The sequence below is a fragment of the Morone saxatilis genome, unplaced genomic scaffold (genome assembly GCF_004916995.1).
Source record: "Morone saxatilis isolate NCDOM2014 unplaced genomic scaffold, NCSU_SB_2.0 Contig9, whole genome shotgun sequence".
Taxonomy (NCBI): Eukaryota; Metazoa; Chordata; class Actinopteri; family Moronidae; genus Morone; species Morone saxatilis.
The window spans coordinates 21,566,532-21,583,468 of record NW_023340268.1 but is presented as its reverse complement, the minus strand read 5'-3'; the positions used below and the strand labels follow the sequence as shown (position 1 = coordinate 21,583,468).

Here is a 16,937-nt window from a genome sequence, read left to right as displayed (position 1 = left end):
TTACTCAAAGTCTTAGTTAGTATCAACAAGTAGTTTAGTTTAGTTGCCTCTGAGAAGAGCCTTTGGATTTTTTTGTGCTTGAACACTGATCATTAACATGCTGACTATTTCTCAACAAACATCAGTTTATTCATCCACCCAGCAGTACCTCCTGACACTGACTCCAGCTCTGTGAGCAGTATTGGGGAGTTGTGACCTACATGTAATAAAATTAGTAGTTTAACTACACAATTCGAGCAGTTGAATTACTTTACCCCCCAATGTTTGTGTGGTGAACTACTCAAACTACAAAACACGTTTCTGCCATAATAAGTGGAAAAAATGTATGTTCTTTACAAATAAGAAAAGTAAAAAAGTTAAAAGATAATCGAGTGAGGAGAATACTTTTTGGGAGTTCATTCTGAGATTAGACTAAAATGGAGCAAATGAAAAGTGTAGCGAGTGAAAAAAGTAAGAAAGTCCTTGATGACATGAGTTGTTTGGCTAGAATGGAGGGCTGATATTGCATGGCTGAATATGTAGTGTTGCTGTAAAAGGTGAAACCTATTCTGACCTAAATTAGTGTACTTTATTCCCCACTCTCCTTTTGAGTAATCTCATGTAATGTGAGTAATGTACTTGTTTTGCCTGAAAGAGGTATAAGAGTTCACTGAGTAAACTGGACTTGTAACTTTAAGCTCCTGGAACTAATGCAGAGCTCAACTCTGCACATGTGCCGTAGAGCAGTACAGGGGAAGTGTCAAAACATCTATAGGTGTTGTTCAACTTCACTCAGTATTTAGATTTGTCAGCTATGATTTCATTGTTTAAAACCTGATAGCTCACCTGGTAGAGCTGGTGCACCATGTCCTTGCTGCAGCGAACATGGGTTTGAATCTGACTGGCTCTTTGCTGACAGTGTCAATTTAAAAAAGAAAGAAAAAAGAGCCTAACTCTGGAGCGTTAGTTCATCTATTTTCATATGATGTATCTTAACTCTAGCTTTAAAGCAGAGCCCACTACAGCATCTGAAAGACAGTGTGAATGGATAATCAGAATCAGTAATACTTTAATATTCTCAGAAGGGAAATGGAAAGAGTGGTTGCAGGCTTCTGCTTGTCTCTCTCGGTAGATGATATGGACGGAGTCCAACGGCAGCAGTTCATCATCCGGGCCACAGAGCTGTTCGCTGTTCTGTCCACTATGCCGGCCGGCATTAGCGCGATCAGCTGTCTAACTGTGTACTTTTAAAATATTCTTTACACTACATTTGGATAGAAAATATTTTCTCACACCCACCTGTTGCTGCACACTGCAGTAACATCGTCCATCTTTCTATTATTTGGACACTGCCTTTGGCCTTCCACTGGATTCTTAGCTGACTCGTTTTGGAGGGACAGGTCCTCCATGATGACATCCTCTGTCTCTCTCAGCCAGTCGAGAGCAGTTTGTCCTTGGATGGACAGATTGGCCATGAGAACAGTGAGCTTTTTCACAGACTAATTCTCCTCTCTGACTCTTAAAGACTGAAACACAATATTTGGATATTTGTTAGGACCAGATATCCTGTAACTAAGTACATTTACTCAAGTACTGTTTAGGTACAAATGTGACGTACTTTTACTTTACTTGAGTATTTTTCATTTCTTCACTGGAAGGCCAAAGGCAGTGTCCAAATAAAAGAAAGATGGATGATGTTACTGCAGTGTGCAGCAACTCACAACTCGCAACTTCACTGTCTCTGCAGAGACACTAAGAGCACAGGTAGGTTCTCTAATGGCAGCACTCACACCTGGGATCAATATATTTTAAAAACAAAATGAATTCAATGTAATATGTTTTTGTTTCCTTCAATGATATGTCCTCCTACTTTGTGTCTGGTTTCCAGGAATGCATCTGAACTGTAAAGACGCTTCTATTTGATTTAAAGTTGCCTCTCTTTACTTAAACCCTTCAGTCCTCCACTGCTTCAGCCCTCTTGACTTCCTGTTTGGGCTGTCTTTCCCTTTTAGCATGGAAGCAGGAAGTGCATCACTAATTATCACCTGCTGCTCTTCAGCTTTATAAGCTGGAGGAGTCAGTCAGTTTCTCTCTCTCTTCCTTGGTATATGATTTGTTGTTTGGGTTAGACTTTTCTTTGTTCATTACACTTCACTGTCACTCACACAAACATGCCCTACACTACTGATTGACATACTTTATATTATTATTGTTTCACTTATATTTCGTTAAATAAACATTTAGTTAAAAAGTCATGTGTTGACCCCTCCTCTTTGTCCTACTCTTGAGCCATGCTGTGACAAAGTGGGGGCTCATCTGGGATAAAATTGACCTTTTTGGTAATTTGGCCTGGTTTGGTTTGTGTTGTGCTACCACTGTGACAATGGAGTTTTTGTTAATTAGTGTGTCAGCATGTTTTCTGATGTTGGGACTACTTGTTACCTTGGGGAGTATCATACATGACTTTATTTTTCTTTTGGGGGGAGAGCAAGAAACTAGTCCTTTCATCCTTTTTTGTTTTTGCTAAGTAACTTGTGTTAAGTCCATTGTGCATTTTGGTTTAAGGTGTCCATTTGGTAACTGTTGTCCCCCATTAGGTATGGCAATCATTAGTGGTGAGTTTGTCGCAACTTGACCGCTTAAAGTGGCAGTGAAAGTGGGTAGACTACATGCTCAGGATCATGTGGTTCTCTGGTGGTAACTTCATAGCAGGGACTTTCTGGACCCACTGCTTTAAGTACTTATTTGTATGTTGGGGGAGACTACAGTTTTGTTTGTCTGGGCTACCTTTTGGTTTTGTTAATGCACACTGGGACTGAATGCTCTACATCTGTTTGGATCAGTTTGTTTAATAGTGAGGGTTGGTTGCCTTCATGTTTCTCATGTAGTCTGGGATTGGGCCTTGACACAGATACTGACATAAGTGGTTTTTGTTTTGGAGTGTTTGTGGGGTGTTTTTGACATACAGTAGTTTTATGTACTGTCCCACATTGTTTTTGCGCATTAATCTTTTTCTCTCTAGTCTTAAAGATGCTCTGGTACCAAGGTTGTGGATGTCTAAGGGTGGACAAACTTAAGGGACAGAGTGTGGGTATTGGTGGGAGGTACACGACACAGGACTAGGTGGCTCAGTGTGAAATGCCAATTTTAATTGTAAATTATGTTTATTGTTGTAGTTCCAGAGTTTGTGGTGGAACCACTTTTTTTTGTAAGTGGGGGTGTGTGACGACCCTTTGAGCAGGTTTCTCCCTCCAAGAGCCTGGTGGGTGAGTCAGGTCATCAGCAAGAGTCAGTTCAGTTCACCTGGTAGACTGCCTCCAGTCTATATAGTCTTCCAATAAGCCAGTCTCTCTTGCTCCCTTGGCTTCCACCCTGTTTGGTTTTGTTGAATTTAGTTTGTCTTTTGCTTAATTTTTTTAGTTATGTATATAAACTCAGTTAAAACTCATGTGTGTTCTCCCCTTCTTTGTCCAGCCTTAAGACGGGTTGTGACACTACAGAGAACTGTGAGCAGCACCAGTTACTGACCCTGAAACATAGTTATAGTTACAGTCTTTAAACAATACCTATATTCTTGCAGGCTCCAGTATGGCTAGATTAAACCACTAGGGGGCCCCCATCAGCTGCAAGATGAGTAAAAGCTCATGGGGAGGTTTTCAGAACAGGGACTGGATGCTGACAAACGGGAAGGGCTGGAAAGCTTGGCCATGGAGCCAGCATAGTTGATCCGACTGAGACTTGAGAGCAGGTATATGTACTGTTGGGCTAAATGAGGGACCGAGGAGTAAGTTGGATTCAGTGAGGAGCAGGTTTAGATGACTGGCAGAGGGCCTGAAACTGTGAGTGCTGGTGGAGAGATGAGAAATGATGACTCCGCAAAGAATATGGGGATTAGAGGGGGGATGATAGAGAGGTAGGGCAAGTATCAAAATGACATAAATGACTTTACATTAGCATTGTATGAAATAACTACTTGAAACTTGCAAGGTGTTGGTAATAGTGATAAATCCACAGAATTATTACCTGACTTTAGTTACTCTCCACTCTATGGAGCATTTTAGCCTCTATCAACTCCTTATTTTGGTTTTACAGCCTGCAGACTCCACTCTCATCAGCCTTGCTTCCTGAAGCAACAGCAGGCTGATTCCAATGCATCTGCACTTAGAATTTGATTTAAAAACAATAACAGACAACAAGGTCCTTTCAGCCCTCCAAATATCCTCCACTGCTTCTGACTACTGACAACTGTGAGCAGCACCAGAGACTGACAGCTGGCCTCCACACTCTGAGGACATGATGTGAATTTAAATATGTTCTAAATAAAAAATCTTTCAAACTTAAAGATGCAATACTGTAACCAGTCCAGGTTAATTAGTGTTAACAACCGGGTTATGTTCCAGGAAAGGCTGAAAAGCTTGGGCAAGAATCCAACGTAGATATCCCACTGAGGTGCTGCTTTCACTGTAAAAGCTCTGATAGACCCACTGTACACTACCTGTCCACTAGCAAACAGCAGACAGACACAGTTAGAGACTAGTTGGTGAACATGGTGAAGCATTTATCTGCTATGAGACAGATATGTTCGCCACTTTACAAGGGGGTCATATGTTTTCAACTTGTTCTACTGCCCCCAAGTGGCCAAAAACAGTGAATGTGGGGCCCCAGGGCCAATGCTCGTCAATCCAGCCATAAGGGAACGTAGGTTTGTATAATTATGTGTGTGCATCCAAATGCAATGATTAGCTATCTTTCAAGTCAGCTGCACACATAATTATACTCTCTCAATTCAAATCGATCTGAATATTCTGTATATTGTCTGATCTGGTTTTCTTGGAATAACATCTCTTCCATAGGTGTGTTGTACTGTAGAGCTATTCATATCTGTGATCAGTGATTGTGTGAGGATTGTCCTCTTAGAGCAGTGTACCCCCTTCGAAATATTCCCCAGCCACGTACCCCCTGACCAGTGCAAAACATTTTTGCCAGAAAAAAAAAGCCTTTATAAAGGTACAATACAGCACTGCGCCTTCAGTGATTTATTAAGAAACACACTTAAATGCTTCATACCAAATGTTTCATCACTAAATTCATGGTAATTTTTATCATGTTATAATAATAATAATTACTTACCAGTTATATTTTGTGGTTTGACAGTACATACAACACTTAAAACTAGAGAGACTAAATCTAAGCTTTAACTCTCATATGTAACCTGTGTCATTATCATTAGTTTTTGATACACTGTTGTTGTTTTTGTTTGTAAAATGTAATTTGCATTGAACTAATCTGTAAAACTGAACAGTGCCAGGTTTTTGCCCTTTTATAAGCAGCATTTTGGAGCTGTTCCTGAGCAGTTGAGGCAGCAGCAGTGTCCTCTGATAGCACTCTTGCACTGGCACCTCTTTTCCATCACAGAGGAAGATGGCAGCTCACGCGTGCACCCAGAGGCCTGGCTTACATAATTTAAGAGCGCAGCCTTCATGAGCTCTACAGCTGAGATCTTATCATCCTCTCAACTGACAGAACAGATGAGCGTTACAGCACAGCCTCTGAGCTGGGTCATTCACACTATTCTGAACAGATACTGCACTTATCTGCATTAATGAGAGTTCAGACACGGCTGGAACATCTATTAATTTCTCTTTATTTTATATACATATAGAAAATGTTTGGCACATTCCTTCTTAAAGTACATTATATATATTTTGTCTGAACATTTTTATGGCTCTATGACTTACCAGTTAGTATTATACATTGATAGATTGAAACCTAAAGGCAATCTTGGCACTTCTTCACATTCGTCAGGAAACTGCTCCACAGCTAACCAAGATCCAGGCAGGACAAAGTCTGCTGTTGTCCACTGCTGTCTCTACTGTGAGTGTGGATGCTGTCACCGCTCGTGTTTGGGCATAATGTCTCCTCTGTCCACCACTGCCATACCAGGCCTGCTCAGCTCTTTAGGGGATACGTCTGCGTAAAACTCAGCCACCACGGGGCAGTGATCGGACGCCACACCGCCCCACGACCAGTTGTCCGGGATCCAGGGGTTGGTCAAGCCCTCCCGCACTACCATGCAGTGGCCTGTCGGTGGAAAAGACACAAGGAGATGGGCAGTCAGCAGACATGTGGGACTCCTTGGAGCTTAGATGATGTATCAAAGTATATATACAGTCGGGTAAACTTTGAAAGCTTACATCCACTTATCATGAACTCAAGCAGTAGCTGAAATTGCAACTGAATCTCATTCATCCTAAATAAAAAAGCAAACCAGGTGTCTGTACTGCTACATGTGGAGAAAAAACAGTTGCCATGATAACCAGAACAATATACCCTTTCACAGCAGCCATTTTAACATTAAAAAATAGGGTAAACACAGGTGTTAGCAATAATTCAAATTAAAGTTTTGTTCCATTCAGGTCAAACAGAGTCATGGAGCTGCTATTATGTGTGTTGTGAGTCTTGATATGCTTGATAATATGCTTAATTATCAGGCCGATACATTGAAGGTCCATGTCTCAGTGTTGTAAAAAACTCATAGCTTTGAAATAATTCAAACACTGTTTCATTTTAACTTTTACAGTCCTAAAAGACTCTTATCTTGACATGCAATTTGCTTTTTATAGACTTGTGACAGTGAATGACTTGCCATGACAGGCTTTAGACTTGACTTGTACTTGTCTGAAGTACAGATTATCTGCCTCATGTGCTACTGTCAGAACACTGTGAAAGTTTCAACAATAACAATGAAAAGTTTAAAGTATGAAAGTTAGCTACTGCAGCTTTATCTTGGACTTCAAATAACTTGAATTGATTTGGCTTGTCTTGATTGATTTTTTACTTGGGCTTTCTCTCATAACTTGAGACTCACCTTAGATTTTCAATATCAAGAGACTATCTCAAATAACCTGAGACTCGATTTGCCTCCATTAACTGACTTGAGACTTTACTTGTATGAATGACTTCAGATTTGAATTTCTAATCTACCACTGTCCAAAAACATCACTGACCAGAATAGATCTTCTTGAGGGAGCGGCTCAGCCAGATGTTGTCCAGACAGCGAGTGCCCTGTGGTGAGCGCGTGCTGATGTTGGTGAACTGGGTGGATGGTACCAGGGCAAAGAGCTTCTCCTTTCTCAGTATGTCCAGCTCTGAGCTCTGAGGAGGGGAGCCAAAATCTCCCAGCACCACCAACTCCTTCTCACCTGCAGCAGAAGATGTGGAGAAAACTAATGAGAACAGGATGATTCCGATAATTCACCTTCGCGCAGCAATGAAGGACACACGATGACCTTTATTGGTCTAACCTGACAGACTGACCTTTGAGTGTTTCCTGGATGCTCGGGGAGAGGCGGGGACACTTGGCTTCGTCTGTGCTGTGGTTCTTGCCGTTGGACTCTCCTGATGCGGCTGTTGCCTGCATGTGGACGTTCACCACTGTCAGCTCGTATGACCCAACCTGATAGAAAAAAGTCCATCATTTGATGGTGGTTGGAATGCAGTTGACAACAAAACAAAACACACAAACAGCAAATGGAGCTAGCTGTTAGTATTGTTAGCATCTAATGTGTGTTGGAAATGTGTTGTTGTTACCATAACTTTGTTCTGAAATGACTATAGGTTTGTAGTACTTGACCATCTTATAATAGCTGGAGGAAGATTAAAGGATAATTCCTGATTTCCTGAAGTTTTGTTTATAACCTGACTTCTTTTTGCAATGTCTCCATATCTCACAGATCTCAGAAATGAATTAATTAAGAAGTTATCATACTGTAACTAACAGAAATGGTTGCCAAAACTACAAAAAAATAAGACTTGTAAGACCAAGTTATAATCATTTTTATCAATAAACTGCAGCTAATAAATGCATAGCTCTCCACTGGAAAAGTGGAAAAATCACTGGTTTTACACACACTTCCTGCAGTTACTGAGTTCACTGTTTGGGTTCATTGTTCAGTTGTGAATACAATATGAAATATCCATAAAATATGTCACTGACTCAGGGGGTCATTGGTTTAGTAAATGATAGAAAAGCGGACCTTGGGAACCACTGATCTAGTGCATCTCTGTGGTTTAAGGAACTTTCCTCATACTTGCCTTCAGAAAAAGTTTGTTTATCGTAATCTATACAGCATGCACTATAAAGTTAATGTCTATGTATCTCTTGTACCCACACATTTGTATTGTTGGTATAGCTGTCATAATTGTGAATACCTTTAATAAATGATTAAATATTATATTATATGAGAAAAATATTGTTTTATTGCTTAATATTTTTTTGCAGAAAATAAAGCAGGAATCTTTCTTTTTCTTTTTTGGGCAGGTGGAAGGGTCTGATGTTTGTATTAATTGATTGTATTGTATATTTTGTTGTGGGGGAAGAAAAGGGAAAATCTCAATAAACATATTGTTTAAAAAATATATTTAAAAAAAAAAAATATATATATTACTATTAACAAATATGAATCATAAATGAATACATAAAAATTAATACAATAGAGGTAAAGAAAAATAATAAATAATTATTATTCTTTTACCTCTGCGTACCTTGAAGTAATATTGAAACTTTTCTAACCAAAACTTTAGAAAGCCCTTATTAACAGTCTGTTTTGGGAGTCAATCATTACTTACAGAGAAGTGAGCCAGGTAGAGTCGAGGGTAGGTATGATTCCCGTTGCCATTGGCCACAGGAGACTCGAGGACTGCAGCATCCCGCAGGTCAATACCAGACGAACTATCCCACAGAAAGCCAGAGTAGCTCACTCCCTGGGAAAGGGGGATCATGGGAAATGGAGTCAGATATTTAGACCTTACTACTTCCTCAACACCATTACTAATAGCATAGCAATCATACTAATAGAACCGCGAACACTTAAGTTGAGATATTCTGTGTGCAGATGACACGTAACCAGCCATAAATGTGTAGGACCGTATATGACCTACTGAACTAAGCTGAATCAGGTCTATTTATCAGTCTGCTACAGAGACGAGAAAAAGGCACATTCATTAAAGCTGCAGTAGGTAATTTTTAATTTTATTTTTGATAAAAATTATTATTTGTTTAATGAAACTTTCACTATATCCTGACAGTAGAACATGAGACAGATAATCTGTGAAACAACCAGGTTCCTCTGCTCCTAATGGCATTTGCAAAAATCCACGGGACCTGAACTAAAACAAACAATCAGAGCCGAGGAAGATAGTTGATTGTCTCATTCCCTATGGCAAAAAATTATTTTCATAAAAATTACCTACTGCAGCTTTAAAATGCAAATGTTACATGGATTTCCTGATCAGGGCTTACAGTAATTTGATTCTTTTCTACAGTACTGTATGAGCCTTGGGGTGATTCTCGACTGTATGCTGTGTCAGAAGGCCTCATTTCAGACATAGTGATGTTTTACAGATGAAAGATCAGCTAACAATGCTTAGTCACAGTTATCAAACTGCTATATTTTCTGCTAATTAAAAAGACACATTTGATAAGTATATTAGATATTTATAAGAGAAAGATCTACACTTTGGGTTAGAAGCTTGAAGATAGTTGAATCTCATTCCCAGCATCGATATTTGACGCCCTGGGAATAAGACTCATTAATCTACCTTTCTCTGTTCTTTATTGTCTATCTGTCTCTCTATCTCTCTATCTCTCTATCTCTGTATCTATCTATCTATCTATCTGTTATACCATATTTTGGGACTTCACTGGTTCTGACTTCAGTATGATTTATTTTTATTTATATAGGATATATGTACGCTCTTCCCTGGATGAAAAAACAACAAAATAGACCCCCACCCCATCTAAATGTTACTAACGTTACACCATGCTATCATGCTGTCAGAATGCACTAGCAGTCGGGGTTGGCAGGGCATTTTAAAACCCATGGTTGTTATTTCAACCATCCATCGTACGTGACCGAGGCCATGACACGCAGCTGACCCAGCTCAAGTTTATATCAACGGTTCATCTACTGCATGCTTTCTGCTGTGAACAAACAGCTATCTGCTGCATGCCCAGCGGGTTCCTGATGTCAAAGCTGATATTGGAGAGAAGAGAGACAACCTCTTAGAGCTGAATACATCCACCAGCTGTACTGGAGTGGCTGATACCTTTGAAAAACAAACACTGAACTGCCTTTTTTTTCATTTTCCTGCTGTGAGGACTGTTTTCTGGCAAAGGATTGGCTTTGACAGATTTGGGTACTTGAGGGCCGATGATTTCTGAATAGTTTCATCAGCTAATGGTAAAAACAGCAATCCAGCAACAGTTTTCTGTCCCATATGTCATTCAGTGTAAATTGACTCTTTAAACAAATCAACTAAAGAGAGACATACCTTGCTGTAGTGTCCAGTGGGATTTTCAGACACAACACATTTCCATAGCCCTCGTGGCCATTTCCACTTCCGTACACTGGCCAGCGTTCCTTGGTTTAACTCCACACAGAACTGCAATGCAAACACAGAGAGAACATTCTGTCAGCACTATGCACAGATACCAGATTTATTGTTGTACTTCATTATTTGGCAATGATGTAAATCTGGATTGTAGTTTTAGTTTTTCTCTAAGGGGGAGGGCCACAGTGTGTTGGCTAAGTATCAACTTTAATTAAGAACAAAAATAAATTGTAATTCAGGTTTCATCAGTCTTTCTGAAAAGCTTAAGGATAATACTGGGATATTCTGGTCAAATGATTAGCTAAAAGGAACAACTACTGTTAATGTAAGACAGTGTTATTTAAACAAGCAATAATATTGTTAGCTAAAGCTAAAGCTAGTGGTCCTTGAGTAAAGATTTATCCAGATTTTACAATTTACAATTTCTCAGTACACTATGTAACTTCCGTAACTAATATACTTTCTTTAACCTAAACCATGATCTTTTCCTAAACTGAACCAAGACGTTTTGGTAGCTAAACTGAAACAAACAGCAACAATCACTGGAAATATTTCTCAGCTAGCATTATTTTGAAAATCTGGCTGGATGTGGCATATTATTATTGCTAACTTGACCGTGTAATGAGAATGTGAAAAATGAAATGGAACAGGTTTAGAAACATGGCATGTAAAATGATAATCAAAGGACTGCTTCTTCACTCTACCATTAGCCATAAAGGTTATCACTGCTTTCAGAGCAGCTCTGTCTGAGAAATATTAGCAACAAGGTTGTTGTGTGGCTAAAAATCTGAACAGTGCATTAAGACACAAGCTTGTCAGTGCCAAGGACACTGTGAGTTGATAATCAGGAGAATCAGTGCATGGTAGGCCTGCTCAACATACAAAAAACACGGGCATTAATACAAAATGGAACACAGTACTGACTTAACTGAATATCTCCTTTGGTTTATCTGATAATTAGATGCCAACATGACTATCTCTAATCTGTCTGAAATATGACAAAGTGCAATTCACATGGTGTGTTGTACTTTATTTTAACACTTGAGGGCAGATTAACTGCTCATCAGCAAAAACATTCACTGAGAAACAATACAGAGTTCAGTGAACTCAAATAGCCTCATCTCATCTCACAGAGGAAATACAGCCAGAAAGAGGAAGCCTCTATGTCGACACTACTGAGAGAGGACTAAACCAGTAGAGGTGTACTGTTCTGAAGAACAGGTGAAAGTAGCTTGGTCTGGAAATAAAAGAAGTGGGAGAAAGGAAAGGAATAGAGGGAGCTGCACAGAAGAATATGAAGGCTCAGGTTGCTGTTCTGGCTGACCTGCCACTGGCTCTAAATTTAACCAGAGGGGCTCCCTGCGGGACACTGGGAGAGTCAGAGGAACCCCGCCTAGTGCACGCACACACATACCTGACCTCTCCATGAGAGGCCCACACTGAAATGACACCCATTCACATTCAAAGTGACAACAATTTAATAATAAATATAATAATAAATGTCTACTAACATTTAACTTTAACATTTGGTAAAGCTGCAAGCTGCTAGCCATGTTAGCAGAGCTGTGGTAGCGAGGCTTATTCCTATATCGGAAAATCTTGATACAGTATGTTGTGCATGGCCAGAATTACAGCTCAGGGTGCCCTGGGACAAAAATACCCCATCATCTCCAATTTCCCATCAAGCACAGCGTGCAGAGCAAACTAATCATAGTAGTTTTATTATTTTTCCGAAAACCAACAGAGACTTCTAGCCAGTGTGGTACACACTACTTCATACATTTTGATTGTAAATAAATAATTAGTGTGCACAAATGAATAATTTACTAATTTGCACTGTCACATTACATAACTCATGGTCTTAAATTATGTAATTTGTGCATGGGAACTAACTGAATGTAGCATTTAGTAATAGTGTTGACATGCAACATTTGTGAATAAGACTTGTTGTGTTTTCGTTACCTTAGAATGAGGCGTCTTTATCTACTAGATTTTGACACAAAATACTAATATGAAACACATAAGATCACCTGCCTAGGAGTGCAAAGTCCTAAACAGATTTGCACTTAATGAAATTGTGGGCAAGTGACACACTGGGACTTTGCACTATTTGTGCAAATATGATTTGTTATAGATATTTCTGTTGGACACCAAGAAAAGAAAGAGATGTGTATCAAAAGGCATGACAAGAACGTTCCAGACATCCATTTTGTCCTCGCAGGGACTGAAACACAAACCGTAACAGTTTAACAAGAGCAGCACAAAGCTTGATAACACTAATTAACACTGAGGAACTGCTACAAAGTCTGTCATCTCGCAGTGCTACCACAGCTCTATCTATCTCAAACTGCAGAGACATACACAATCACTGTGAACTGCATTCTGTTTCCTCCGGCCCATCGCTGAGTAAGTAATAATATTAATAATAAAGCAATTTCAGACTGCCAGGAGGTTAGAAACCCCCAACAGGATTTACTTTCAGTTGCAGTCCCCAGGGGCCATTGAGCCTGTAAAGTGTACAAGGATGAATTGCTCACAAGTATAACCTGTGCCAAAACACAAAACACCCTCATAATTCAGCCTGTGAGGACCAAAGTGCGGGCACAGCATGTAGTCAGGGCCCTGGAAAGGAGCCAAGGCCCGGAGGAATCGCCTGGCAGAGCTGGAGAGTTACCTGGACCAGAACAGGTACAGGAGAAACACTGAAGCACAGGCTCATTTCGCACTGCCAAGGATTTCATTATCTGATTACTACACTGAGTGTTAATCAACAGCACAGGCAGAGGGTGTAAAACCTCCTCGCCATTATACTCTCTCATGTAGAACACAAAGTGTAAAACTTCATGTCATCAGGATTATCTTACTTTGGACAGAAATTTTTTTACAGAAAGCCTGTGGTACAAACTGTACGTATAGAGTAACGTCAGGATATCTCAGCCTCTGCTAAATTGATTTTGACCATATTAATCTGTATCTTTGAAATCCTGTAGGTGGTTATCTAATTAGTCTGTGCCGTTTATACACAAATACCAGGATGTACCGGAAGTGAAAAAGTTGGCAGTACTGCAGTGGTGTCTTCCTGCAGTATATAGCAAACTACAATAGACACACAGCAACGTGATCCTTCATTTGGAGCTGTGTTTGTGTTCAACTGATTAATGTAAGTGTAATATCCAGTCTCTCTTTTAGCTTTGTTTTGGTTTCCACCAACCCCAGAGGGAAAAGAGAATATATTTCTTTGGCTGCTAAATGTGCCACTGTCTGTTTTTTGGAGCTGGACATCTCAAATACAATGGATTTATTAGAGCTTTTCACTGGAAACAGCTGCCTGCTGGTACTGGAAATTTGGCTGATGAGAGCGGTGAGAGTGAAGCTAAAGCACTCTGTAGAGAAGATGGGGACTTCAGAGTCGGGGTTCATTATTACAAGCAACACTTTTAATATTATGTGCAGTCATTTGAGTGTGCTCTTTCCTCGCCCTGAGAATATGTTTAATCCCACTACTGGAGCTGCTGGCAGAACTTAAAGCAATAAAGTCTCTATATGTTATATCCTGTTTTGCATGTCTGTGCTGTTGTGAGTGACTGAACTACCTCTTCAGAACAGGATGGACAAATAGAGAAATTTAGTAGCAAACAACCCTGAACTCACTGAACCTTCAGAGCAGTGCCAGATAACCAGTCAGGGTTTGCCAGAATCCACACAGCACAAAACAACGAGAAGAGTGTGTGTGTGTTTTAGGTATTTATGAGGTTAAGCCGGCAATTTGTCCAGTTATTGCAAGTTAGTTATTATATTTGCACAAAGGCTGTTTGACATAGTAACCAGTGATGCCTTTTACAGTATGATTAATCACGAGATTGAAACCTAACCACAGACAGAGGGTTCCTTAGCGACAAAACAGACGGAGCACAACAGTCTAAAACCGGCACACACTCTCTGTGTGACTAATACAACACATGTCCAAGCAAACATGTCCACCACAGTTACAGTGAAATGCTCTCATGGGTCAGCAAATAAACACAGGGATGCAGTGGAAGGTCTGTCCACTGAAAGTCAGTTAGACAATATTCCTATGATGACAACATGATGGTGATTGTGGTCCAAGTCATGGTAGTTATGATAGGTTAATGACCTTTTAAGAGTCTGTTCAGCCGTGGTAGATGCAGCCGGCTTATCCCAGCTCAGCTTTACTACCTCTTTCCCAAATCTGGATTTTGTGGCTTCAGTAACTGACAAGATGGAGGCTAACGTGTGTCAATAATCTATCCAGTGAAACCCAGACTCATGCCATTCTGCTATATGGTAGGAAAAGTCTAAGATCATAAAGTGGGAACCCAATATAAAACAAAAACACATCATAGGAATATTATTACTATAGTGTCATGTAAACTAATTGAAAGCTGCTTTTATATGAAAGTAAAGGAGTAAAATATATCTTGGTGTGCTGCATTGCACCGGCTCAAATGAAAGATCTAAGAGAGAATGGAAAAAAATTCTCATTCACTCTGCAGGAAGAGACACTGCAGATGAAAAGAGATGGTGCTAATGACTAAGACAAGAAAGAAAACAGGCAGAAAACCAGTGTGGGAGGCTGGCAGGAGTGAAAACAATGCAATGTGGGCTAGGACTTGTCCAGAGGTAACTCATCCTCCCACCACCTCCCTCTCTCCGTCCAAAATACTCTGCTGCTGACCTACTTCCCTTCCACAGAGCTCGGAATTTCTCTGCCAAGGATCCATCTGGTAGCCAATACAGAGAGTGACATTGCACGTATGCAAAGGAGTGTGTAGGCTGAACGGGAACACGTCAGACAGCTCAGAGCGCACTCCTGAACTCTGACATTTCATTTCATACATGCAATGACATCTGAGTATTAATGCAGTCGCCCTACATCTCTGCTCAGTAAGAGAGTGGGTGATCTGACTGTACAGCATACTTCATATAGTAGTGCTTCGCTTTATCCAGTGTTTTCCTCAGCATCCATCCACACCGGCAGGTTGAGATCCCAAAATGTGTTGACCTAAGGGAGATGTTCCCAACCTGGGGTTCGGGACATTTGGGTTCATTGTGGTGGTGGACTGTATTGTTATTGGTATGCATTGAATATAATATGAAATATCCATAAATATGTCACAGTCAACAGTTTTCTCAACAATGAAAAGGTTGGGAACCACTGTTTTAAGGATTGGTCACAGAAAGAATTTATATGATTTATATGAAATTAAATTAATTTCCAGTGTGTAACATTTAGGAGGATCTATTGTCAGAATGGAATATTATATTTATAGCTTTGTTTTCATTAGTGTATAATCACCTGAATATATGAACCCACCATATTAGCAGAGCATAACGTAATGTAATAATGTAATAACTGAATATTTCAAGTCAGATCTTGCTCTAAATATGCAGAAAATATGTGGAAAAGAATATTTGTTTACTGGTGTATATTATATTTTCCTCTTATTAGATCAGAGTGAGTAAAAAATGCTCAGGTTTAATACGGTGAACTAGAAGGCAGTAGAGTTCAAACATTCTCTAATGCTGAATAACAGAGAGCTACAGCTTTATGTTTCTGTGTAATTTGTCTTCCGGGAAATCTGGCCGTCACAGCTCCCAGCTGTCAGCCAAAATGTGCCAGCATCTTTTTGCTAAATTACTTTTTCTTATTTCTTCAAAAAGAATCTGAAAGATTAATCCAATGCATCCTGATTACTGACACTGCTGAAGAGGATAGCCTCCACCCCATAGCAACCACTGTCATATTTATAGTAATGAAAGCATGGGAGAGCACTAACACAGTTTAAACCCAAATGTGAGCCTAGAAATAGAAGACATTTACACTTGGGAAACAGATACGCAAAGAGAGTGGAAAGAAAGGGGGAACATTTGCATAACAGCAACACATTAAATAAATGGGAAACACTGAGTGAGAGTTCCTGAGTGCATTTCCCTGAGAGGAGACTCATCTCATTTACAACACTGCAAATCAGCCTTCAACATGTACAGCAGCGGTCCTCTCAATCAACCAGCGTGACCCAGGCAGAGAGCAGTGAGTGTGTGCACAGCTCCACTTTACCTTATCAAGAGCCTCCCGCTCCAGCAGGTCCTGCACCGCCAGTAACTTGATGCTGGAAACAGAAAGAGAGGATGAGTTTTACATTTACATATTCACATTTTGACTGTATATATTTATATACCAACATATTCACACCAAGCAACTGACGTCCACAACCTTTTATTTGACTGTTGTGTCCACCATTTAGCCTGAGGATAGCTCCTCAGCTTTCACATTATGTTAAAGCATAAGGTAGGTACATTTATAAAAGAGTCTCATTCCCAGGGTCACAAAGCCTCTGTATTTAACACCCTGGGAATGAGACTCAACAATCAACTATCTTCAAGCTTCCAACCCAAAGTGTCTTTCCATCTTTCTCCGTTCTGATTGGTTGTTTTCGTTCTACGACAGAGTATTAGGGCCATACTAAGAAATACCATACTGGAAATTACGAGAATAAAGTCGTAATAATGCGAGAATAATGTAATCGTTTTAATGAGAAAAAAGC

General features: G+C 39.9%; 1 protein-coding gene across 1 annotated transcript; it reads right to left on the bottom strand.

The window, feature by feature from the left end:
• Window positions 1-5,602: 5,602 nt before the first annotated feature.
• On the bottom strand, window positions 5,603-16,502 carry eepd1 (endonuclease/exonuclease/phosphatase family domain containing 1; the record flags this gene model as incomplete). The annotated part of the gene is given in 6 exon segments (XM_035682004.1): window positions 5,603-6,060; window positions 6,987-7,181; window positions 7,297-7,435; window positions 8,608-8,742; window positions 10,312-10,422; window positions 16,451-16,502. Coding segments are annotated over 6 exon segments (823 nt in total), but the record flags the coding sequence as incomplete, so codon positions are not given.
• Window positions 16,503-16,937: the final 435 nt, after the last annotated feature.